Source organism: Psammomys obesus, unplaced genomic scaffold (assembly GCF_907164565.1).
Source record: "Psammomys obesus unplaced genomic scaffold, mPsaObe1.curated_primary_1811, whole genome shotgun sequence".
Classification (NCBI taxonomy): Eukaryota; Metazoa; Chordata; class Mammalia; order Rodentia; family Muridae; genus Psammomys; species Psammomys obesus.
Window position 1 is genome coordinate 39,245,183 of NW_026587216.1, and position 27,767 is coordinate 39,272,949.

Here is a 27,767-nt window from a genome sequence, read left to right on the forward strand (position 1 = left end):
ATCTATCTATCTATCTATCTATCTATCTATCTATCTATCTATCTATCTATCTATCATCACTGTAAACTATAACTTTTCCACGGTACTGTGGAACAATGGAGCTTGTTGCTCAAGTACTTGTACTTGTCTCATTTCTTCTCCCCCCTTTCCAGCCTCTACTATTCTCGTCCATCAGACCACTGTGTTTTGTCTCCTATGTGTGAGGGAAAACGTGGTATTTGTTTTTCTGTGTCTGGCTTATTTCACTTAACATGATGAATGGATTTCTCTTGAAGAAAGAAGGGCAACAGTTACTCTCTTATTTAAATGTTGTACCTTCAGTTGTAATCAGTAATGGCATTTGACTGAACCAAACCCAAACCATTCCAACTTCTGAGGTGGTGAAGAATTAGAAATCACAAGTTCAGTGGAGGAGAAAGTTGTGGGGGCTTTTCTTTCCTCCCACCTTACCCCAAAACAACTTTTCCCAGTCTACATTTGCCTGAGGATTTTCCTCATTTTGATCCTCGCTGCAGCCATTGTTGTTTCAGGCACATCAATGAGAAAAGCCCTAGTTACACAGATGTCCTGATAAACAGAATGAAAGAGACAATGACCATTTGGGGAGCCCATCTTTCTTATACCTCTAGATTATTTTTCTTAAATAATGGAGTCTATTTGGAGGAAATAGCTTCTGCCTTTGAGGGATAATGGTCAAGCTTTTCAGCCTCCTTTGTTCCTCTCCCTGTGATATGTCTACCAAACACAGCTGATTGCTGTGGGTATAGAGCGTGTCTTCTTATGGCAACAGAGCAACATGTATGAAGACATTTTAGTCTAATTTTCCACATGTCTGTAACTTTCTCCCTCTTGCACTGTCTTTCTTCAAGATAGAATGATTAGAAAGAAGCTACTACTTCAGTGAAAAACTTCTCCCAACCTAATTATAGAGGAAGAAGGAAACTCTACTGTGTTCCAGCTTGCTTAGCCCTTTTTTTGTATTGCCACACAGCAAACTAAAACCCATAAATGACAACAAAAGATTGTTCTGGAACTCAGGATGCAACTCTGCCAAATAGCTCCAATGTACCTGAGGCTCAGTCTATTTTCATTTTGATCTGGCATCTATTTTGAGCAAAAAGTTCTCAGTGTCTCTGCATTGATGGAACTCATTTCAATTTACTTTTAACCTTTCTCAAAAGCGGGCACAAATGGAAGCACATGACAAGGTTCAGTTTCTATTTTAAAAGGATCCAAGGGAGTCTACGCAATGAATATTTATGGGACAGGAGTAAGCCCTGGGTTAGGGCTGAGCTAAAGGTGATGGAATGTTGACAGTGAGCCAGGGCTAAATTCTTATCACACTACAGTTTCTGATGATTATGGGTCTCCCCTCTGTCCTTCCAGACATGTCTCCCAACCCTTGGTACAGAGAGTTCCTATCTGTAAGTTGGCTAACATTCGATGACAGTCAGTGCATGCAGCAGCAATGAATTGCTACTCACACAGCTTGGTCCGTGCAAAGGAAGAAGTCCTACAAGCCATACCACCCCCCTGAATACCCAGCAACTGCAGAAACTCTTTCAAAGAATGACAAATTCAGAATGTGCAATTAACAACCCCTGGAATTGAAGTGTGGGCTCTGCTCCTCTAGGAAACATGTTAGCATTCAGGAAACATCTCAGAGTCACCCCAAGGAAGGAACTTTGCTGTGATTGCAAACATTGTTCTAGGCATTCCAGTAACCCCTACCGTGATTTCATTTGGTATAAAAATTCCTTTTGTGCTCAATGTGTTGCTGTATGCCTACAATGTCAGCATTCAAGAAGCTGAGGCAGGAGGATTGTGTAGCATGGGCCATCTGTGCTACACAGCAAGACCCCTTACAAAACTAACCATAAATAACTAAAAGATAAAGCAAACATATTACAAACATCTTTGCAATTCCTAGGTGAATATATATACACTGTTTAAATAGTTGGAATGAAGTTTTAGACAACATATTTGTAAAAATGTTTCTTTGCCCTACTGGAAGATGTAGTTGATCAGACTTTTATATGTAGAGTTTATCATGAAGAGTCATATTTCATCTTTACAAAAAGGAACTCATGAAATAAACATGAGCTTCTCATTCCATATTTATATCAATATTTATGTGAAATTCATGTATGTACTACTTTACCCAGGAGTCACATTACTCTAAAGCTTTATTTATTAGTGATTTATGTTTATGTATTTCAAATAATATTAAGATTTTGTTGTTGTCTTTGAAACAAGGTCTAATTTTGTATCCCAAGCTGACCTCAAATTTATAATCCTCCTGCCTCAGTCTCCTGAATCTTTTGATTACAAGTTTATCCACTGTGCCTAGTGAGACTTTATAGACAGTATATTTTTGATCATGACAACAATATTCCCTTTCCTCTCCAGATTTCATGCCTGATGAGTGAGTGAGTGAGTTTGTGTTTGTGTGTGAGTGTGTGAGTATGTGAATGAGTGTGAGTGAGTGAGTGAGTGTTAGGGTGTTGCTACCAAGAGCGCATCTTCTCAGAGGCAACAGGTAGCCACAAACAAGACATGGGCAGGTAATTTGTGGTATGACAGTTTGTTTCGTGTGTGTGTGTGTGTGTATGTGTGTTATGTGTATGTGTGCGTGTATATATATATATGTAAACAAGATTTTAGAGTAAGCTCTCAATTTTTCCACTCACCTAATAACTAACAACCAATAACCTAACTTTAAAGATTGGTTAGAAACTAGATAATATGTTAAAGCCCTTAGCAAATAACAAGCACTCACAAATATTTGTTTCTTTCCCCTTGCCACTAATAGCTCATTATTCAACGTTAAGCCAGCCAGAAGTTAGTGTGCAACTCAATATCTTTTTTAAAAATCTGGATATAACATAATTATAATATTAACAAGAATATCACAGTTAATGGAAGATAGATCTTTTCATTTTATAAGCACCCTTGTTTGTCTTACTCCACATTATTTTACGTTAGCATTTCCCAGGAAATCATCTTTCTTTGATACATTGATGGATCATTGTAACAAAGGAAAAGTAAATTTGTGTAAAATTCTTTGAAATGTTACATATTTTTAGAGTGGACATTGCTACAATTGTTCTGATTTTTTCCCAGGTATTGAATGTGCATTTCTGAAGATGATAATGTATGAGAGTAATAGGTGATAAAATAGCCAAAATAGGTTACACTTAAAAAAAAAAAGAAAAAAGAAACAACCCTTCTTCATTAAAGGGATCTTTTGTTACTCTTTTGTAAAGATAAACATATGATATTCATTTATAAGTCACTTCCTCAAGACTGACTTATAAACATGCACACTGATTTATCTTTGTTTTGCCTGAGATGAAATGCACATCCAGAATCTATGGATGTCAAGTATTTAAACACCAAGCAGTAGAGGCTCTTTTTTCTGTTCACTTATACAAAAATCCTCCAACCCAACTTTCTAGTTTATTAGGAAATTTCACGGGTTATTAGTGCAGGCTTCTCTAGCGTGGCCTCCCAGGAGATGCCTGTTTCAGCATATGAGGCAGTGAGCTACCCTCTAGAATTGGGGAGCTCGCTCTCTGCTTGGTGAGCCGACTTCACAGCTGAAGCATGACAAAGAGTGAGTCTTTCCAAGACAATGGCAGAGGGGTTGATCTGTTATGTTGGCCAAGAAAAATACTAAATAGGAGCCAAATATTAGTGACAGCTGGAAAAGTACAGTTAACTGTATCATAAACGCTCATTCCCCGATGATAACGAGGATGAGGACAGTGGGCATCTTTCTTTAAGGTTCAACACTAGGCTGTCTAAGAAGGTCTGACAACACAGAGGCAAATTTGAGCTCATGGAAGGCTTAGTACAGAAGAGATATAAGGGAAAGAGAGTGAGGATCTGGAGCTTTGAGGGGAATGTCATACAGATATTAGATACCAAATACTGAAACCTCTGCTACACAGCTGAGGCAAACCACAGAGCACAGGAATGAAAACTAAAGTCCAGAGAGATTATTTTTACTCCCATCCAGTTTCCACCTCTTCACAAGTCATTTAGTTTCTTTGCATCTCAGATTCAACTTCTTCCTTTTTTTTTTTTTTTTTATAGTTGTTGTAAAAAAAAAAAGTATTGTAGTATATAAAGAGAGTATGTGAGTGTCTGGAACATGATAAACATAAAGATAACAAATAATGAATTGCAGCTATTGTCATTGTTATGAACACCACCAGGAAAGTAAACCACTCTTTCTTATGGGTAGGACACCAAGTCCAATGTAACCTATCCATAAGTAAGAAAAGTCGAGTGAGAACAAAAGCATGTGGCTGTTGAAAATGCTACATTGTGCTAAACATTCTTCATACAGCTTTTCTTGTGCCTTAATAGCACTGATAGGTTTGGTGCTATTTAAATAGTAGTAGTCTGTTAAGGCTTCTGGTATGAAGAATTTGCCTTTAATGAAAAAAATATATATGTATCATATTAAGCGTGAAATCCAATGATCCTGGTTTGGACTGTTCTCACTAGGAGCTTCTATTACATGCTGAGCACAGAATAAAGATGTAGATTGGAGCAAATTTATTTCAGATATTATAGATTAGAGGCAGAGCTATATATGGAGGCAGGACATGAAAAATGCAACCTCAATTCTCCCCTTGAACCCACAGTAATTTATCTGGGAAACACTGTTGAGTTCCATGGGCTGTGAGGTAAGTAACTTGCTCCAAAGCAGCTTTAAATCTTCTTCAGGGAATGAGCTGTTGCTATGCTATGTGCTCTTAGCACTGTGCTCTCTGGCTTGGAACTATGAACATTACCCAGAATGCTTCAGTGAGACCAGGATCTGAAATACAATGTTCCTAGAGAAAATTCTCTGGGGAGCAGAGGGAGATTCTTAGTAGATGTGGAAAGGAATTAAAGGTTAGCTGCAAGGAAGGCTTTAAGAAAAAAATAGCCTGCCCCAGACATGGGGGAACCACCAAACTATAAAAACAGTATTTTGACATCATGTGCCCTGCTGTAGCACTGATAAAGTACTAGTGGTTTCAATGAACTTCTTTGCTCACAGAGCTGACCCTCTTTATGTTGCATATAACGAGGATTCACAGATAAATGATAAACACTCTCCTTTTATAGGAGATTCTGAATAAAAGGGGAAAAGGGAAGATGGTAATAAAACTTGGTGTGGTTCCATGTGTGTGGGTATTATCTGATTCCTGAAGGTTGGGAAGGGTTTCCTGGAGGAACCTTCTTTCAGATTCAATTCTGAAGAATGGAGAGGAGCTGGAAGCTAATGATGGATGCAAACACAGTGTGATAAGAGAGTCTATCTCCGACTGTAATTCGGAGAGTGATGGGAATACGGAGACTAGATTGGCAGCAAAGGGCACAGTAGAAAACCTGATCTAAGCATGAGTAGGTGATGGTCTTAATTATGTCAGCAACCATGGAGCTGCAAAGATGAGCAGTTTTGAGATCTATTAAAAGAGTAAGTGTCTGGTAGAGGGTGGTAAGGAGAGGGTAGAATATGAGTTGACCCTCAGATTTCCAGGATGTAAACCTGCTTGGAAGATGATGTCATTCACTAAGAGATGGAGCTGGAGGGTCAAATTCAGAATGGGGAACTATGATTGGTTCAGTTTTGAACATAATGTGTTTGTAGTATCTGTGGGACACGTGCAGAGAGATGCTCAGCGGGCAACTGAATGAGGAGGCTGGAGATCAGGAGAAAGCTAGGGACTGAAGCTACTTGCATGCAGGTGGATGGATCATGAGGCAGGATCCTGAAAATCATGGCTGTTGGCTTGCACAGAGGGAGAAGAATGAACAGGGAAAGGCAGGAAGCCAGGGGCCAGGAATAGCCATGGCGCCTGGATGGAGAAAGGAATGAGGGCAGGAGAAGGTGGTGTAAGGAGGAAACAGCCAGTGTCAAATAATGATGGATGTCACCTGCATCGGAAACTGAAATTTGTCTTTTGGAGGCAGTGACATGAACAGTCAATGCTGGGTGACCAGCTGTCTGGAGTGCTTGGAACTCTGCCGGTTTATGGTTGCTCCAGCAGCATCATTTTTAGTGCCTATCTCAGCCAGGGTTACTATTGCTGTAATGAAATACCATGACCAACTTGGGGGGAAAAAGAGTTTGTTGGCTTACATATCCGGAATCAGTCTGTTGGGGGAAACCAAGGCAGGAACTCAAAGAAGGCAGGAAACTGGAGGCAGAGGCAGTGGATGTGTGCTTCTCCATAAGAAGCTTTTTTTTTTTCTCATGGTTTGATAACCCTGATTATTAAATGAAGAGAACTCAGTTCTCATAGTTTGATAAGCCTGCTTTCTTACAGCACTCAGTTCTCTTCTTCATTTGATGATCCTGCTTTCTTACAGCACCCAGGCCCACCAACCTAGGGGTGGCACCACCCACAGTGGCCTGGGCGCTCCTGCGTCGTCAATTACTAATTAAAATCCGTACAGACTTGCCCATAGCTCAGTCTTATGGAAGGAATTTCTCAATCGAGGTTCCCTCCGTTTAGATGACTCTAGCTGGGTTAAATTGACACAAGTAGCCAATCACAGTGTCATTAGTGCCTATATTTAGATAACAATTATACCTCCATCTTCGGTCAGTTGGTGGAGCGTGTTCAGCAGTGTGTCTGATGGTGTAGTGAGTGTAGGATGAATCAGAAGAAGGGAGTTTACATACAATAAGGCAGATCTTTAAAGGCCTGTGGCGAGGCTGCAGGAGAAGGCATTTTTAACAATGGGTGAATATTGAGCTAGCTAGAATTGGAAGTTTCCATCAATCCTAGACTAGTTCATAGCACTGTTTTCTTTCACTGTTGTGGGTCTTTAAGATTAGTGAAAAATAAAACTCTGTTTCTCATCCACATGTTTTAGAGTTAGCTGTTACTTTACAGAACAAATGTATTGAAATATGCTTTAAGATTAGTGAAAAATAAAACTCTGTTTCTCATCCACATGTTTTAGAGTTAGCTGTTACTTTACAGAACAAATGTATTGAAATATGCTATTTTTGTATCATTAGATTAAAAATGAACATGTTACTTGAAATGTTATTCAGCTCCCCCACCATGAGGCAAACAGGTGTAGACATTTAAGAAGGGGACTCTTTTTTTTTTCTTTTGAATGATTTTGCATGATGAAGCATTATCAATAATGATTATATGGGAAGTAAATATTTTGCCTCTCACTGCAAATACTGTTTGCTTACGAAACAATGAATGCTTTAAAATATATTCACACTTGTCTTTTGCTTGTGAGAATAGGAAGGATAACTTAGATGCCTGTGAGAGTTTAAGCATTAATTCACAAAGCGAGAACGATTCAAGAGATACAGGTGATTTTATTTTTTGTATATTATTTATACGAAGAAATGAGATGATAAGCAGAAGTCGATTATTTTCCTGTGTAAAACAGTATCTCAGGACAATAGAAATGTTCAGAAAATGGATGGATTCCGGAGCCTGTATGGATAAAACAGAGCAGATTGAGAGCGTTGGGCGCCTGTGGTTTCTTTGCAGGAGAAATCAGAATAAAAGATCCCGCCTGAGCCAGTAAGCCTTTCTCATGGCTCAGAATGTCCTTGTTGAAGGTCGTCTTTCAGCCCTGAACCTGTTTGCCACAGCCCAGGCCATGTGGCAATACTCTTATCACTAATTAGGCACCGTAGGGTTAGGTTAGGGTGACCTTTAATATTCTAAAGGACTGCCTTTAAAAGATGTGAGAAGCAGATTCCTCTCTGAGATACTTCTGTCTGAGAAATGAGGCTAATGGGAAACAATCAATTGTTTAGCAGTCATATATCTCAGCTGTATCTAGGCCCTTGGACAGCCCCATAAAGCATGCTTAAGAAGCAACAACAAAATCTTTCATTAATAAAACAGCACTCCATTGCTAATCTGACCACAGACCATTATCTTAAGGAGTCACTCACTGTAACTAAAAGTTTTTGTTAATGTATTACACATATTTGCATATTAAATATTTAAGTTGCTAATAATAAGGCAAAATGTCCAATCTGAAGAATTGTATGCATTTAGTTACAGGGTACGCACCTACCACACTCAACATTTAATGAACTCTTTTCTATCTAGTCTCCAATTAACTTGCCCAGATTTTCTCTGCATCATCTCTTTCTTGTTTCTCTTGTGTGCATTTGTTTTTCAGTAAGCAATGGCCTTGGTTTTCCTTCTCTTTTGGATGGCCACCAGCACGTAGGGCCTGAATGTCCTGCTGTTTTCCAAGAGCAGAAGGAAGACTCTGCAACTGTCTGTTTTGGGGGCAGTCTTGTAGGAGAACCGTTGAATGGGCCACGGATTCAGCACCCTTTCATGTGAATGGGACCAATTTCTGTTCCTCCCAAACCTCAGAGCTTAAGCACTTGGGAAGGAGATTGGGCCAAGATGACGCATTTGCAGGCTGGGCTCAGCCCAGACACTATAGAGAAAGCCCGATTGGAACTGAATGAGAACCCCGACGTTTTACATCAGGACATTCAACAGGTCAGAGACATGATCATCACCAGGCCGGACATTGGGTTTTTACGTACAGATGATGCCTTCATCCTGCGATTTCTCCGAGCCAGGAAGTTTCACCAAGCCGATGCCTTCAGACTCCTGGCCCAGTACTTTCAGTACCGCCAGCTAAACCTGGACATGTTCAAAAACTTCAAGGCAGACGATCCCGGGATTAAGAGGGCTTTGATCGACGGGTTCCCTGGAGTGCTGGAAAATCGTGACCACTACGGCAGGAAGATTCTGCTGCTGTTTGCTGCCAATTGGGATCAGAGTAGGTAAATGTAGATAGCGTTTTTACTTGACTTTGCTTTGACATGGCATCATCACTGCATGCTGGGGTGGTGTGGCTTCCGAGCTGAGAATTCATTCCACATGCATTCAAAGGCGGTTTTAAGACCCAGCTTCACACAGAAGGAAGACCAGAAGTGAATCATAGCCTGTGGGTTGTACTGGACTTTAGAAGGAAGTGTTCCGTTCATCACATTGGGTTGTTTATTTTAATAACCCCAAAGCTGATGTTCTAGAAGATTTATATATTCTCTTATTCTCTTCAGGTTTTCACCCTTAGCAACAACAGTACAAAAGTGGGTTCACCAGACTGGCTTCCACACATAAAATAATTTTGTGGATGCTCTCTCTAACTTTGATATCCCCCTCTCCTGGGTACAAGATTCCCCATCCAAATGGATTTCCTTCCTTCACATCCTTTTTGAGAGCCCCAAACTCCACATGTCCCAGGTTAAGTATGCCATCCTCCCTGTGTCCTTGTTCATCTCTCTCTACTCAGTTCTTCATTCCAAAATATGATTCATCTTGGTCTTTGGTCCTAACATTTGTTTCTTCCCAAATTCCACCCCACCCACATTTTTTTTTTTCCTGGAAAAAAATTCCCAGTGTTTTCATTTCACTGCCCCACCTTTCTAGTGACTAAGTTTAGGTTCATAGTATTTTATGAAAACAAATATAGAAGTGTAAGATCACTGCTCAGTAGATAATGGTTATTATTTTTGTCCTTACCATGGTTTCAACTGGGTATTTACATGATCTTGTTTAATCCATACAGGACCTTGGAATGATAAATATTGTTGCCATTTCTCATACTTTACATTTGATGGCACAAGAATTTGAGAAGCCAAGGACCTGGATCCATGTCACGCAGCTAATGAAACCAGAATGGAAGCTGTGTGTGGTTGTGTGACTTGAGAACCAGTTGTCTTAGACCAGCTGAGTAATGCCATTGTGTGTTTATGAGATTCTGGAAGATGGTGCCTTTAGCATATTTATCTCTTTGCCAGGTAGCACAATAAGCATGTGAGGAAAGGGAAGCAGACAATCTTTAGAGCATCCGCTGTGGCTGGAGGTTTCACGACAATATCATGGATGAAAATTTTATGTTTATAGGAAGACACAGGCTTAACCAAAAAATATCTCAAACACCTTCCCAGTGCTATCTAAAGGAATTTCTAGTTTGTCTTTCCATTGCCTCATGCCACTGCTTTTCCTAAGAATAACACAGACGCGCAGGAGGTCTTTGCAATCATTGACTATTTCCTGGCTGGTAAATCAAGGCAGGACTATCTGACGCTGGAAAAGCACACAAATGTCTCAACACAAGCAGCCTAGACAGAGCTACACCTGAACCAATAATAGTGATGTGGATTAGATACCATGTTTGTCAAGCTCATGTTGCAGCGCGTGGTGAGCCTTGCTTTACATCGCTCCACAGATGAGAAGGACGGCTGGATTTTTACATTCATTTATTTATCTGCATCATTCAGTCAACAAACACGTAGAGGTGTGAGTACGAGGCACTTAAGACAATGCTGAGAACATGTGGTCTCCATAGGTGAAGACCCAGCGCAGTTCATGGTCCAGTCAGGGGGGCAGCATGTAAGTGGCTAGCCCTGTACGCACTACTGAATAATTCCTTCCGACACACAGGAGCCATAGACACTGCGTCTAAACTGAAGGGAACAGTCCTACACCCAAGAATGACACACTCACATTCTGGATCTGGAAACCGGAAGGTTTTGATGATTCTGGAGAATAATCGTGCTGATGTCATTGTGCTAAATTGTCAGTGCTCTGAGGCTTCCATCTGCTAGGACAGACTGTGCATTGAACACCACTGAGCTGTGACATTCACATAGAAAATGAGCTGTAGTAAATTTTTTTTTATTTCTTATTAAGATTTGCTCTGTATATATACCCTAATATGCCATGAAGAACTAAGAGGTAACAAATCTCTGAGGAAATAATGAAAATGTTTATGATTATGATAACCTTGGACAAGTTACTTCCTTCTCTGTTCCTGGAATTCCTCATGTGTAAAATAAGTTTCTAGCTCTAATGACTCATGAATGAGAAGCCCATTCAGCCTCGTCCAATGGATGAGAAGGGATTCTCAAATTCACTTTATAGGCTCCCCATTCACTCAACTTTAAAAAAAAGAATCCCTCTCCTCTCCTTTTTCTCATAGTCCCATGATCTAATTTTCTTCTAACCATACAATTTAATCCAAGCCATTTTTGCATTTGACAAGGTGGTTTTTGTAAGTCAACACACTTGACATTAAATCAGATGCAAGCAAACCAGATTGAACACGGATATGACCACGTCATTTGGTGGTTATATGACTAAGGCAAGCAGCCTCCCTGTAAGGGGGGAGGGGTTAGAGTGATGTCTTTATGTTCAGTGGGAGAGAGAAATGTCATGCTGAAGTTCATCGTTTGAATATAATAAGCATTTAGTAGACACTGCCTTCTGGTATTATCACTAATATATAAAAATGTGACTTCAAAAGTAATGGCAGACAGATGGCAAATACATTAGAACTGGATACAGAAGGATAATATTTCAAAGTGGGTTATATATACAACTCACCCCCCTACTTGTCCAAAGCACCTGCTTGCTTTCCCCAGGTACTAATCATGTGGATCCAGCCCAGATGAGGTCCAAAAGGCCAGGGAAGTTCTTACAGCTTTGCAAAGTGAGTGCATCTCTCTGGGGGTTTCAGATGATAAGGTAGTGATTTGAATGTCTCGTGTGAAAGATTGACTGAGATGAAGGTGATTATTAATATTTATTAAAACGAAGTAAATCTCATCCATCTTGACCTGACACATGTATAAAAGTGACCAGCTGCAAGTGGGTCACAGCAAAGGCACGACAGCAACTGAGCTAGTAGAATTCAAGCTGGTCTTGCCCAACAGCAGGAATCTGTCCGGCTTCTTTGCTTTCGGAGTCTGCCAGGCTGAGATGGACAAGCTCACTACTCATTCGTCAAGTGAACATGCACATCTCTCCTCGAGCTAGCAGAGTTGCTTGACGTGCACTGGGGACACGAGAAAACACCCTCACTCAGTGATCTCTCACTCAGTCTCATATCAGCATTAGCAAGAATGCACAATTTGCCCCTTTAACATCCCTAAAGAAAATCCTTTTTTTTTTTTTTTTTTTTTTGCCTTTTGTTCTTTTTCTTTTTTTAAAATCTGTGCTGCAAATCTGGGTGTGAGCCTTTGCTGATAGCACCCTGGTGCTGCAGAGAGAAACACAAGCAGAGAGGCTCTTGTGCTATTCCTGGATTTCACCTCAGTCAAAAACAAAATTTAAGCTTGGATACCACCATTTTACTTCTTGGAGTCTCAATTTCTCAAGTGGAAAACAGGTAGGACATCAGGCTCCTCAGGCTGCTGCAAGAACAAAACCAATCTGGGGGGTCCCCAAGAGGCAGAAGACATGGCATGACAAACTCTGAAGCCAGGTGGCCACCTTAAATTCCAGCTGCCTCTCCCCCAGTCCCACCCCTTAGCATGTAGTTGAAATGCTGTTATGCAGGCTCTCACCTGTAAGCCAGGGGAGGTGACCACCCGTTTACACTGGTTGACATTCAGAAGTAGTTGTTTCTTAAGAACAAATAAGCCAAGCAGAGAAATCAGTGAGACACCAGGTCAAAAGACACTTTCTAAATGCAGAAGCCTTTGATAAGATGATCAACTTTTTCCATAACTATGACAGACCCATAACTCCAAAGTCAGGTTGGCCTAGAAGGCTTTGTTGTTCTTAGAGACCTAGTTTGAAGGCCTCTTTCTACTGTTGATCATACTCTTAGGTTATGAGAACAACAACTGGGGACTCCAGACAACACAAGTCCCATAACATACCATAATGGCATCCGTTACACCATGACCAGGCCAGCTGGTCCCACCCAAGTTTTAGGACAGGGAACACAACAGAGGATCTACTACAACTCAAAGTGTGAGGAGATTCAGGGAACATTCTCCTGTCAATATTATTGTCTCTCATAGGTAAAGGTTCAGAAATCAGGAAGCATGTTGAAAACCAGCTGAAAGCGTTGTTTCTCCAGGGCAGATGAGGCACTGTAAGAAACAGTTAAATTTAGATAATTCAAGGAAGAGTAAAGAAGGCTGATGAGCAGCTTGAGTAATACCTTCAAGTGTGGGAATAACAAGACAGACAAACATCCAGCAGGCTGCTTCTTCCTGCAACCAGGGGTAAGGGAGAAAAACAATCTATACTGAAGAGTAGCAAGCCCCAGGCAAGACTTATGGCCCAGAGCTGGGGCAAAGCTGAGGAAGCAGAGCAAAACCTAAAGAGGGACCAAAACCACCAGCAATTTACTGACAACAAATCAGATTCTAACGAAACATTTTAGAAACTCACATTTAAGATATAAATACATAATCAATAAAATCAATATTTCTAAAGGCCGGACAAGCACTTTTGCTTTGTTTTGGTTTGACTTAGCATGGCTCTGCTATGGCAAGCCAGTTATCTTGGGGAGAGAGCCTTCATTACATTGGCTCCTGTTATTCCAGGTCCAGTTCACACGAACAGCGACACAGCTGCAAGCGCCTTACATTTCACAGGCATTTCTGAGGGCATTTCCTCACTTACTATCAAAAGCTGTTGGGGAGACTGAGCATCGCTAACTTACTAACAGAAAGGGGCTTGGGAGGACTTGGTGCCGCCTTCTTCAGGGAGCAAGGTGACTCACCCACGGAAAAGCTGAGGCACATGCTTCTATTCCAAGTGAATTCCAAAGACATCTGGAACCAATTGCTCAGCCTTGGCATTGTTAGATGTTTCAAAATATTGCTAAGAGCTTCTGCAAGTGTGTGTGTGTGTGTGTGTGTGTGTGTGTGTGTGTGTGTGTGTGTGTATGTGTGTGTGTATATGCATTGCATGTGTGCATTTTCCTGTGAGTGTGTGTGTGTGACGAGGCACAGGACAAAAAATTGAGCTCTGAGAAGAATGACTCCCGAAAGCCCTAGTGATGGTGGGGCTGCTTGGATGTTAATGAGCAGGACTTTGTGGATCGCTGTGAAAGGTTGAGCGGTCCCTTTCTTAGGCACTGTCTGAGCAAAAAGACCACTGCATTTCCCAATCCGTCAAGGAAGCTGGAGAAAGACTTTGTAAAAAACTTCTGCTAGCCACGTTGTAGTAGTCAGCTTTCTTGTGACAAGATGCCTGAGGTAATCCGTTTCTAAAGAAAGGTTCGTTTCAGCTCACACTTCCCGAGGTTTCAGTCTATTCCCTACCTGAGGGCAGAAGAGAAAAGCTGTTTACCTCACAGCAGTTGAGAGGCAGAAAAGAAGAGAAAAAGGAAGTAGGGACAAAGAGCACCTTTCAATGCTGCACCCTCAGTGGTTTTCTTCTTCAACGAGGCCCTCCCTCTCAATGCTGAAGCCACCCCATAGCCCAGCTGTTCCCAAAGGCTCCTTATCTGTTTCCCAGAATCTCTGAACACTGATGCATTCTGGACCACACCTTCAAAGTGTGAACTTTTGGGGGACAATTGAAATCCAAACCAAAAGAAGTATCAATAATTAGCCCCTTAAAGGCATTTTTTTTGTTTGTTTGTTTACATCAAGTGTTTCCATATCTAATTGGTACTTGTGGGGAAAGTTTGAGAAATTTCCATAGATGCTAAAATCCACAGATGCTCAGGACCCTTTCATAAAATGGAATAGTATTTGAAGGCAACCTGTATATACATCCTCCTTAACACTGTAAGCCATTTCTATATTGCTTATAACAATATTCTTTAAGTGTTGTATTATTAATTATTCTGCTGGATTAGGGAATAATGGCCAGAAGTCAATCTGTGTTCAGGGCTGATATCACTCCTCCTGGCAAATATTTTCTATATCTAGTTAATTGGGTCTGCAGGTGCAGAACCCACAGATACAGAAGGTCAACTTCACATTATTTCACAAAAATCTCTGATACGTGCACAGGCATATATCCTGATGCCAACACAAGAGGAGATCTGTCCCAGAATGGAAATGGAGAGTATGTCCTCCCAAAAAAGCTCTATGCATTATTTCACTCCTTTCCAAACTTAAGCTTTCAAGTCCTTGGCAACAAAAACCTGAATCACTGCTAATAGATTTTACTAAGTGATGAAGTAGCTCAGGTTCTGAGTTTTCATTTGCATTCTTCAAGTTTCTGTCAGATGAGGCACACAAGGTGACTCACTGAGAACAATGAAGAGCATCTTGGAACATCCCAAAGGAGTACAGCCAAGGATGACTGTGTATTGTAAGGCAGCGCACAGGGACATGAGATGATTCACAATGACACAAGTGAATGACCTGCTCAATCCGCATTGTGAGTGGGAGGAAGGGATTTTAGGAAACTCATGAGTTCAGTTTGAGTAAATAAGAAGGGATATGTGATATTAACTGTATGTGTGTGAGAGGGGGTCAGCATTGGGGGTTTTCCTGGATCACTCTCCAGGGTCTCTTACTCAGCCTGGAGCTTATTCATTCAGTGAGGTTGGCTTCCCAATGAACTCCATGGATCTTCCTGTCTCCTACTCTCCATTTCTGGGATTATGAATTCATGCCACTATGCCTGGCTCTTATGTGAGTTTTGGGTACTAAACTCGGGTTCTTACACTGCATTGTATACACTTTACAAACTGAACATCTACCCACCCCCTAGACTTGGAATTCTTTACTGTGATAAATAAGAATGCATTCCTCATTCATCCTCTAGCACCCAGACTAGCTGCGGTATTCTGACCTGTGCTTCATGAAGGTCCCAATGTAGTGTTCCTGCCCTGGGCTCACATTCCAGAAGGACATCTCCTAGCAGAACCTCAGTCATCCCCTCCATGCATATCATGATAGGAGGATGAATGTTACAAGAGCATGACCTTTTCTTTGAGCGTCAGTCAGCAGGGGAGAACATCATATTCCCATGTACCGTACATTTGGATCCACCTGTGCTTAGACATGGTTGCCTTCCAACTCTGTATAGTTTCCCGAAAGGTGTTCAGTTGTTCCTTGTTTACTGACACTGCAGAAATTTTATCTGGTGGATTTTCTAGAGATAGTGGTTGCATAACTGCAACCACCTCTCAAGAACGCAGAAACGCCAAGTTCAGTGGGTGCAAGATAGCTGAAGCGGCCATGGGCTGAGGGCTCAGTCAGTGCTCTCTTCTGATTGAAATCCTGAGACCGTAGGTTTGGTGTACTTCTTAAAGCTATAAATAAACTAAGCTGACTGAGGCTCTCCTTTAGCCATCGCAAGGGCATTCACCAGACTTTTACATCTGGCCTCATTCAGTTTGATTTTCCTGAGTGATAAAAAGTCATGGTGTGATGAGAGACCTAATTCTTACATATCCGTGTTGAACACTTGTGAAGAAAGAAAGAAAGAAAGAAAGAAAGAAAGAAAGAAAGAAAGAAAGAAAGAAAGAAAGAAAGAAAGAAAAAGATGAGGGGCTGGTGAAGCTGCTTGACCTCTCACTAGGGTCAGGTGAATCCTGGCCTCCAAACCCCAAAGGCTATTCAAAGGGAAATCCAGCAAAAGGTTTAGTTCTCTGTTCTTTATGCAATATTCCCACTAGAATTCCTATGGCAGAGATCAGCTTTCCAATTGTTAGGAGTTTGAAGATGAGCTGGAGAGTGAGTGTGATCAAGACAATATTAAGAAACACTGCATATTTATTAAGCGCTCAACAAATGCTTGGAAGAAATGCCCTTGGGTAGACACTAATAATATCTATGTTTAGCAGATGATGAAATTAAAGCTCAAGGAGGTTAAACCATCTATCTGAGGTCACACAGCTTCAAAGTGCTAACATGGGCAAAAATCTCAGTCCCAACTCCTTAGGGACAGTACCACACCACAGCTCATCACTGGAACCTATCTGCCCATTTGGGGCTGACTAAGCAGACATTCAAGAGAATTTGTGAGGAAGCATTGGTCTCAAAGGACATGGAAAACCTCATGGTCCACAAGGCAAATCCTTCACCACAGTCTACTTTAGGTCCATGTAAACCTGGAAGACCACAGGTTGAAAATCCTTATCCAATATACAAGTTTGTTTTTCTGTTGCTGGGGTAAACACCATGACCGAGAGCAATGTGGTGGGTATTGAGGCTTGTTTGTTTGTTTTTGTTCTTTTACCTTTACTGGTTCCATAGTCCACCACTGAGGGAAGCAAACGTAAACTCAAGGCAGGAGCCCGAAGGTAGTAACCGAAGGAGAACCTGTGGAGGAACGTTGCTTACTGCTTTCTCTCCCTGGCTTCCTCAGCTATCTTATAAAGCCCAGGCACACCTCCTCAAGGATGACATCACCCATGGGAAGCTGTACCTTCTCCACCAACCAGATGGTAAGAAAATGTTTCAAAGATATGGCCACAGGTCCATCTGATCAGGACAGTTTTTCAGCTGATATTCCCTTTACCTGGATGTGTCAAGTGGACTATCAAATTTAGCCATCATGTCCAATCTCTACCAATAATACTTGACAAAACCAACCATGACAACAACAACAACAACAAAATAAAGCAACTTTCATGTTCAAAAACTCATTGTCCAGGAAAGGAAAGTTGATATTGCTTGAAATTTATTTTAAAAAATGACCCCAATCTAAGCAACAGTAGTGGCCAACTTCACCTACCCATTCTGTTTCAGTATTAAGTAAGCGTTCCTGTGCAGATTCTCAGTTGGCCTCAGAATTTTAGCTCTTTGGCTTGCCAGCCTGTAGCCTCAGAAAGCTATACACTTTATGTTCAGTGTCCTCATCTGGTAACAATACCATGTGCTCAGCAGAGCTGTCAGGATGAGACAAGGCACAGTAGGAAGGCTTTCCCACACAATGAAGCCTTATTGTTCTGTTTTTACAGTTAAGAAAGTTTTCTTACTTTGACATAATTCAGAGCCTCAGGTGCCCAAAACAAAATATCCCCTTCAGCTAAAAATTTTATAAAAGACTATAAAATCTATTATGCAGTTCTAAAAAGCTACCTATTAATAAAGGGGTGAAATTAGAAGGGCTCATGTGTCACTGCAGCTTAATGTGGCTTGTTATGTGAGATAACCAAGCGATTCCTTGTCTCTTTCAAATCCCTTCTACACAAGTACCTCTTAGCAGACACGTGGCTGCCAACATCACCTTGCCTGGTGGAAGCCATATCTCATGTAAGCTAATACATGGGGGAGCCATGGGTCTGAGTTTGGAGCTATTACCATAGAGCTTGTCTGCCTAAGTGACTGCTGCTTCCCAGGGAGACATTCCTGTCTCAAGGTAATCACTGCTACAAAGGTCAGTGGATTTGAGCTTAAGGTGTTGTAAGGATTTAGTGAACAAAGTTTGATTGACAGAACGCCTTTCTCTGTCACTGCTCTTCCCAAATTCTCATCTTGCAGATAAAACAGTCTTGGGTGTGGACAGAAATTCAAGGCCATAAGAGTAACTTCTTTTCGGGGCAGGTTCTGATTAGGGCAACTTGGGGAAGCTTGCTGTCAATTCCTCCATTTGGAAATGTCCGAAATCTGAACAACAACTTTCATTTACCTTGTCTTAGTTTGCTCCCTATTGACGTGATGAAACACCAAGACTATAAGCAGCTTGGGTAGGGAAAGGTTTACTTGAAAGGAGGCAAGGACAAGAACCTAAAAGAGAGAATGAGAGAAATGAAAGCAGAAGCCTCGGAGGAACGCTGCTTGCTGGTTTGCTCTTTATGGCTTGCTCAGCCTGCTTTATTATGTACTCCAGGACCTTGACCAGGGGTAGAACTACCAAGAATGGGCTGGCCCTTCCACACCCATCATTAATCAAGGAACATGCTCCACAGGTTTGCCTACAGGCCATGTTGATTGGAGGTGTTTTTCTCAATTGAACTTTTCTTTCTCAAGATGATCCTAACTTGTGTCAAACCAAAAACAAACAACCCAAAATTAACCAGCACAAGAATATTATTATTTAAAGTTTTTAATTTATATTTATTTGTTTGTGCATGTATGTAAATGTGTATCCTATGGTGTGGTGTGTGTGTAGATCAGAAAACAACTTGTGGGAATGAGTTTTCTTCTTCTGCTATGTGGATTCTGGGGATCAGGCTTGGCAGCAAAAGCCTTTACTTGAGTCATTTTGCTGATTCCAATGTTTGCACCTTAAAAGACCAGTGTCATTAAAAAAGAGCAGAGCCCCACAAAGAGACCAACAAAGCTAAAATATCTGAGCCCAGGGGGTCCTGTGGAGACCAAGGACCATGCATGGAGAGAACCTAGACCCCCTGCTCAGATGTAGCCAATTGGCAGCTCAGTCTCCATGTGGATCTCTGAGTAAGGACAGCAGGGTCTGCCTCTGTCATGAACTCTTTGATCACTACCCCCTGGTGATGCGGCCTTTCCAAGCCACAGAGGAAAAGGATCCAGGCAGTCCTGATAAGACTTTTGGTTTTGTATTTTGTATAAGATAATAAATTGTAACCAGTAATGAGAGAGAGAGAGAGAGAGAGAGAGAGAGAGAGAGAGAGAACAGGAGAGAACACTTAGAAAGAGTATTGCTCATCACAGTGTTCTGCATTCACTTGGACATTTTCCAGGAGGAGTAGCTGGCACTTGAATGCTTGCATTACTCTCAAAATTTCAGGAAACCTGACCAGCATTTTCTGACCACTTCATGAGAGGGACAATGTAGAACTGAAGAAATCTCAAGGCCCATGCCCAGACTTACCACCCCATACTGGAACATCGAGCCTCATCAATACACAACCAGTAGCTCCCTTGCTTTTTAAATATGGTTCCCAGATAATCACTACTGAATGGTGATATATAGAACCCTAAGCAGCTGCTGGAGATGATTAAGTGGCTCTGCTTAGCTGAGGCTGTAAATCAAGCTCAGAAGCCATTTATTGTCAGTGTACTCTAAAGCAGCTGAAGTTATTGCTGCTGTACTGCAAAACGCAACATTAGACAAGAAAATAAAGAGAGGCTAAATTTCATTGTGAAGGTTTTAACATGACATGTTCTTCTTCTTCCTTGGTCTGTTCTCCTTCCTGCTTCATATCATTTCCTTTGCCTCTATTTTCTCCTGATCCATGCTGAAGTCATTATGCTAGACTTTAAAATATGGTTCTTCGAATAACAACCAGTGTCATTCTGGGTCGAGGGCATTAGCATCAGTAATGGTCTTGGGCATGTATGTCCCCGTGTCCCATTGTTTTAGCTAATCCTCATGACAGTGTCTGTAAAAGCTGCTATTATCTCCAGTTTATTTATTATTTTTTTCCTTTTTTTGAAAATAGATTTTTTTTCATATATCCTGATTGTGGTTTCTCTCCCTCTACTCCTCCCAGTTCCTCCTCACCACCCCTCTCATCTGAGTGCACCCCCTTTCTGCCTCTCATTAGAAAACAAACAGGCTTCTAAGGGATAATAGTAAAATATAATAAGATTAAAAACAACCCTAACATCAGAGTAGGAGAAAAAAACAAAACAAAACAAAACAAAACAAGCAAACAGAAGGGAAAGACCTGGGAAGAGGCACAAGAAAATAGGTAGAAGTGCAAAGACTCTCTCATATGCACACAGGAATCCCATAAAAGCATTAAACTAGAATCCATAATATATACCCAAAGGACCTGTAGGGGAAAAAGAGATAAAATAAAAAAATAAGATTTTGAAAAAAGCCCTGACACAACATTATAAGACAAGAAACCACCAAAGATACCTTCGAGCTCATTTTCTCTTAGGCTTCTGCTGCTGGGCACACAGCCTACCTTCAACAATAGTTTGTTTCCCCTGGGAGACACCCTTGGAGAAAACTGAATTTTAACTTGCAAGTGATTATCAACTGAAGATTGCTTTTGGGTTAGGGATGGGAGTATGTATCCATTTCTCCTTTCAGCTCTAAGATTCCATGTGTTGCAAACCTGTGCAGTTCCTGTGCATGCTGCCTCAGTCTCTATAAATTTATATGTGTGTTGATCCTGTAGAATTAGAGGACCTTGTTTCTTTGGTGTCCTCTAACCATTCTTGTCCTTACACTCTTTCTGCCTCCTCTTCTGCAGGGTTCCCTGAGCCACGGGGGGAGGAAACTGTTGGAGACATCCCATTTAGGACCGAGTGTTCCAAAGTCTCTCACTCTCTGCATATTGTCTGGCTATGAGTGTCTATATTGGTTCCCATCTGCTATGGGAAGAAGTTTCTCTGATGAGCAAGGCATCCATCTATGAATATAGCAGACTATCATTAAGAATCATTTTGTTGCTATATTCTTATAGCATAACAGTGTAATTTGTTATACCTCAAGTCCCTGGGCTACCTAGTCTCCCAAACAGTATTGGGTATGAGTTCCATCTCATAGAGTGGGCCTTAAGTTAAATTAGATATTGGTTGATTAACTGTTATGTATATTGCTTAGCTATGGAGAGAATGGACAACCTTTTCTTGTTCCTGATTTTAGTAGAATTGCTTTGAGTTTCTCTCCACTTATTTTTTCCTTTTATTGAAAATAGATTTTTTTTTTCAAATATCCTGATTGTGGTTTCTCTCCCTCTACTCCTCCCAGTTCCTCCCCACCACCCCTCTCATCTGAGTGTACCCCCTTTCTGCCTCTCATTAGAAAACAAACAGGCTTCTAAGGTTTGATTTTTTTTGGGGGGGGGTTGTTGTAAACCGCCTTTATGACATCTCATGTATCCTTAATATATCCAGGACTTTTATCATGAAAGGGTGTTACAGTTTGTCAAAGTCCTTTTCTACATATAATGAGATTTTTATAGTTTTTTTTTTCTTTCAGTTTGTTTATGTGGTGGATTACATATACTGCTTTATACATGTTGAACCATCCCTTCATTTCTAGGATGAAGCTTATTTGACTTTTTGGATGATCTTTTTGATATGTTTTTAGATTTAGTTTGCAAGTATTTTATTGAGAATTTTTTTTTTTTTTTTTGCATCTATGTCCATAAGGGAAATTGTACTTTTTGTTGTTGTTGTTGGGTCTTTATGTGGTTTAGTTATCAATGTAACTGTGAATTGTGGCCTTGTAAAATAAACTGGGCAATGTTCCTCTTGTTTATATCTTGTGGAATAACAAGTATTGACATTAACTCTTCTTTGAAAGTCTGAAAGTCTGGTAGAATCTGTACCAAAACCATCTAGCCCTGAGGGTTTTTTTGTTTTGTTTTGTTTTTGTTTTTGTTTGGTAGATATTTAATGACTGCTTCTCATTCACTAGAGGTTATAGATCTGTTTAAATTGCTTATGTGAAGTGCTGAGAAAATTATCTGTTTCTTTTGGATTCTCCCATTTTGTAGAGTGCAGGTTTTTAAAGTATGTCATTATGATTCTTTAGATTTCCTCAGTGTCTGTTGTTATGTCCTCCCTTCTTTTCTAATTTTGCTTGTTTGGACAGCCTTTCAATCACTCAGTTAACTCAGATAAGGATTTGTTAATTTTATTTATTTTCTCCAAGAACCGACTCTTTGTTTCACTGGTTCTTCATATAGTTTTTATTTTATTGATTTCAACCCTGCATCATTTGATTATTTCTTGCCATCTAGTTCATTTGGGTGTCATTTTTTCTTTTTCTTCTAGAACATTCAGGTTGACTGTTAGGTTGTTACTATTAGATCATGTCTATTTTTTTTTTTTTTTAATGTAGGCACTTTGTGTTATGAACTTGAACTTTGCCTCTTAGAAACACGATAGTGGTGTCCCATAAGTTTGGGTATGTTCTGTATTTGTTTTCATTTCCTTCTAGAAAGTCTTGTATTTCTTTCTTACATTCTGTCTTGACCTTCTTTTCATTCAGTAGAGTTGTTCGGTTTCCATGAGTTTGTAAGCTTTCTGTTGTTGAAATCCAGCTTAAATCTGTGGAAATCAGATAGGATTCAGGGTTTTATTTCCATTTGTTTGTATCTGTAGAGAGTTGCTTTGTGTCTGAGTATATGGTTGCTTTTGAAGAAAGTTCCATGAGGTGCTGAGAATAAAGTATATTCTTTCATATTTGGGTGAAATGTTCTTTTAAAATATGTGTTAGGCCCATTTGATTTATGATGTCAGTTAGTTTCAGGATTTCTTTGTTTAGTTTTTGTCTGCATGACCTGTCTACTGGCCAGAGTTGGGTTCTGAAGCCTCCCACTCTCCCTGTGTAACAGAGTAACTATGTTACTAAAGCTGTAGTAGTGTTTCTTTTACAAACCTGGGTCCATAGATGTAGAGAATTGCAATGTCCTCTTTTTGGATTTGTCCTTTGATGAGTATGTAATATCTTCCCTTATTTCTTCTGATTAGTTTCAGTTTAAAGTATATTTTGTTAGATATTAAAATGACTAACACCAGCTTGTTTCTTAGGTCCATTTCTTTGGAATGGGGACAGGGAGTGAGGAGAGGCCAGAACAGGTAGTCTGTTATTGATTTCAAATCAGAGTGGCATATTGGATGTGGAGAAGAGGGAGGGGGGAAGGTCTGCCGTGAATGTACCGGATTCCCTGGCCAGAGGTGCCTGTGGATTCCCAGGAAATGCCTGCCATAGGTGGGAGTTGGGATAAAGGGATAAACGGGAGAAGGAAGGTTGGGAAGGATGATTTATGCGGTCCACAGGAGATGGGGGAAGCAGGTGAGTTCAGGGGGCTGGATTTGGAGGAAGGAGAGGTGAAGATCTACAGTCAGCTAACCTGCTTCCACTGCTGGAATCCATTATCTCCATTGTAAATAGAGGGTATTTGATCTGGACCTAATTCCAATCCTGATTAAAGCTTTGATCTTGAGGACCTCCCCTTCTCTTGCTCCTTCATTTAATCTCCTAAATTTGGGACCTGTTATTAGGGAAAGGGCCACCTAATCTCCAAAGCTGTTGTAAACTCTTTGCTCAGGAATCAGTATCATTCCCTAGTACATCTGGTGTAGTCTCTCAGCCATACATTTTGCCTTCTGACATCACTTTCCTGATCAAAAGGGCATATGCTGGCTGAGTTCAAAGAGCCTCTCTCCCATGACCTTCCTCTCCCCTCAGCTTTTCCGACCTTTTTCCGGTTTCTCCACCTTGATCACCATAAGGAGGGCATGGAGTTTACAGAAGCAGAGAAGAAACAGCTCACCCCACTGGGTACATGGGAGGCCCAAAGAGATTTTTATCTAGCTTGAAGGGAAAGCAAGAACAAGCACGTGGAATAGGGAAATGCATTGGAGGCCTGCTGGGGACAAGACTGTTCCCCGCACAATGACCCTCAGGACAGAGCTTGCCAATACGGGGAAACCTATAATGGATCCACTGCACATAGAGGACTAAGGTTCACCTCAAGAGATGAGTGAGGCTTAGGAGCTAGGCTGCAGCCAGAAACACGAAATCTCATTCCATGCCAAGGACACGTTAACTCCCACCTGCCTTTCAAGGCCCACATCTGCACTCAGAAGGAAGCTATCGGAGGGAGGGCTCTGCCATGGCTCCTCCTTGGTACCTGTAGCTACAGAGCAGGTCCCCAAAGCATCCTATTGGCTGCCTGATTATGGGAGTATCGGAAGCACTGGAAAGTCTGGATGAGCCAGACTTTCTAGGCTCTCTTCTCAGTAACATCTTTACTAAGGTGACTGAGTTATGTGCAATTGAATTTGAGAATTCAGGAGAAGTCTAGGATGCTAGCTTGTGATCTCTGCGGACACAGAGTATTGCGGAAGCCTCAGCAGGAAGAGGACAGAGTCGGGGTAGGTGGAGCACAGGCAGGAGGGGCTTGGTCTGCTGTGTGACTTGGTCTGAGCCGCCTCACTGAACAATAAGGCTGTGGAAGGACATGGCTTGATTGTTTTCTCTCAGCGCCTAATTTGTATCCATACTCAGTGTCACTGTGCACCACACACACTTAAGCAAAGGCTTCATGCTGCAGATGCCGCCGCGGTTGTTAGCGATGCTAAATCCAGGCAGTGCCCCGGGCAAATGGAAGCCCAGGCCCCCTGCCTTGTTCTCAGTGAATGGCTTCTCATTTCTGCTCAGCATTCCGTCACTCTGAAAGGTTTGTGTAAATTCTGGCAGTACACACTCCCTCGCGCGTTTTGGAGAGGTTAATCCATCATGTAATCTCCTCGCACGCATGCAGATGGGCTAACTGGTAACCTTCCCTCGGTAGAGTGCTGCCGCTTCTGGTATTTGATCTGTGGAATCTCCTGATTCAATGCCTGATATCTTTGGAAAGGAAAAATGTATTCTGGACATATTGAATTTCCAAGAGCCAAGGGATGCCTCTTGATTTATTCACCTCTGTTGAAAGTAAGCAAACCTTGTTACACACACTTCAGTGCTTCATGGAAAGCACTGGCTCTAAGGAATATGAATCACCATGGTGCCGGCCGTCAACAACCTTCATAATGATGGCCCCTGGGAAGTGGGCTCTGCCCCTTCTACACTGCCCACACTGCCATACTTTATGACTCAGCTAATACTTTTAATAGTTTTGTCCTTTCCATCTTAGCAGTAGCCGTTCATAGTTCTGCTTCGAACCTCTCCTTCTTTCTTGTTTTTCTGTGGATTGGGAAGCCAGGAAACAGAGCTTGTGGACATACATGCTTCGTGTGCAGGCTAACGGGGAATCCCAAAGAATGAAGTACATCAGCTGTAGACAGGCATAAGTTTACAGCCTCTCACCTATACGCCCAGAGCAGTAATAGACGGGACAAAAGACATCTTCCCTAGTCTCTATATTCTAGACTGTAGAGTCAAGGCTGTGTAGAATGGAAACCCTGGACAGTCTTTCTTCCAAGGTTTCTTCAGCCTTGCACTTTGCCGTTCCCTGACATCTGTAACCTTCTTCTCCTTAGTGGTCTCGCCAGCCTTGCAGAAGGCGACCTATATTTTCATTTATACCTGGACTAACAATCTTTTTTTTTTTTTTTCCAGTGCCTGCTTTGCTCTCTTCCTTTTTGGATTTCTCTAGCTACTAAATACAGGACTTAGTCTCTCCACAAGGCTATTTCAGGGGAAGAAAATGAAGTGTCTGTGTTTTGGCTTATTGTTGCCACCTTTTTTTCTTTTCCTTTGGTTCTTCATCAGAGCTGCCACCATCGTCTCTTTTCCGAGCGGTCATCGTGACATATGTGGCCCTCCACTGAAGCCACAGCTTTCACATTTGAAGGGTTCTATTTATACTGCTTTGATCCTTCTGGTACTGAGACAATAACACAGGTAGGGTCAGAGAGCACTGGCTCAGCACAGAGAGATAAACACGGATGATGTTTTCTTCCATGGTACCAGCAGTGGACTGGGTGCTGAAGCTTTTGGATAAGTAAGGAACTTTAACCTGTATTTGTTTGTTTGTTTGTTGTTTTGTTTGATGTAGAGTCTTGATAAATTGCCATGCCAGCCCAGAACTCTGGATTCTCCTTCTTCAGCCTCCTAAGAGCTGGGATCATAGACACACAGTCCTGCACTCAGTCTAACCTCCCATTCTTAATCCTAGGATGTATTCTTATGGTCTATATTGGTCTATATCATCTATATGGCTCATAGTCTACATGGACTATACTGGGAATATATGGGTTTTTGAAACTGTGGACTCATATACATTTAGTAGAGAAGATAATAGTTTTAGTAGGTTCTTAGCAGGTCACATTTCAAGGAAGTTTAAGAATCACCATCTATTACCGTTCTAATAATTTCTGCAAAAGTACAGTTCTGTAGTGTCCTGAGGAGGCTACTACTCTATTGGTATTTTATTATAGAATGGACTAATTGTTCTAGTCTAAAGGCAGAGTGATATGTGATTGTTAACAGTAAACTGAACTGAATTCATAGAAACCCGCTTACAACCCCCCCCCCTCTTCTGCCGCCTCAGCCTCCTAAGTTACCAACTGTTAGGATATTAGGCCTACAGCCATGTCTTCTTCTCTGGTGTTTCCTGTTTTTGTTTCTGTGAATACTTGAAATTTTTATTTCTAGATTAAAAGAGCTGGGATTTCCAGCAGCTTATTCAGGAAGGCAGCCCTAACAGGTGGATGCTGACTGAAAGGCGTTTGCTGTGTCCTTACATAGCTGGGACCTGACTGGGTTGGTCCTCATTTGCTAGCTGCCTCCCAGCAGCCCTACTGCTAAGGATCCAGAACAACCTGGTCTTATCATAGACTGCTTTCTGTGTGACCTGGCTGTTTACTTCTAGATGCTAACACATTCTTTCTCTTTGCGCATCCTCTTCCTCCTCCTCTTGCCAGATAATGGAAACTGCCTTTTTATTTTCTTGAGACATAATCCACACTAAATTTTCTAAGTTGAGCATATCTCTGTAAACTTTTCTAACTGAATGCACTTCTGCTTGTCAGAGTGGCCTTCTTCATCAGCTTCTTAAAGTTCCATAGGTGAAATACTGTGAGTTTTTAAAAGAGAAATTTTATTTTACTTTCAAATATTGTATTTTTCTCACAATAGACTTAGAGGTTCATTCAATATATCTGATATGGTTAATATCTCTGATATCATGGTCTTAGTGAGGTCTCCTTGACCATCTAGTTTAGCACTACAATGTCTCCTGTGCCTTTCACTTCCTGATTCCATTCTGTCTTTTTCTAAAACATTACACTTTCATTAGCTTGCTTAATCTACTTTTTTTAAATAGTTGTCCTTCTTTTATCTCATTTTCAATGGCATCAATATATAACCTCCCAGAGGAAGAATAAGCATGTTTAGATTCAGTTCTCTACTGGTTCACAAGCACACAGTCAGGGGCAAGTACTGTCAAGTGTTCATTAAATGATTATTGGATGAGTGATGGACCTCTCCAGCCTATGGTTTGTTCTGCTCACATTTACACAAGCAAAGACACTCTTCTCTAATCATTACCTGCAGGTATGGAGGAGGGGGTATGGTTTGGTTTTTTGGTAGGCTTCAAGTCCTGGTCACCTAAGAAAGAGAAATTGAATGTTGACTGCGAGTTGGAACCATCATCCCAGGATGCTCACTCTGGGGTAGAGAATGGACAAGTGACTACCT

General features: G+C 41.2%; 1 protein-coding gene across 2 annotated transcripts in view; it reads left to right on the forward strand.

Annotated features, from left to right (window-relative positions):
• Clvs1 (clavesin 1) overlaps window positions 1-27,767 on the forward strand; it is a 190,437-nt gene that overhangs the window by 4,351 nt on the left and 158,319 nt on the right. For both annotated transcript variants that reach the window (XM_055603359.1, XM_055603360.1), the window contains exon 2: window positions 8,173-8,797. In XM_055603359.1, coding sequence (XP_055459334.1) covers window positions 8,343-8,797 — 455 coding nt within the window. In that variant the 5' untranslated portion in view covers window positions 8,173-8,342. The remainder of the gene's footprint in view (window positions 1-8,172; window positions 8,798-27,767) is intronic.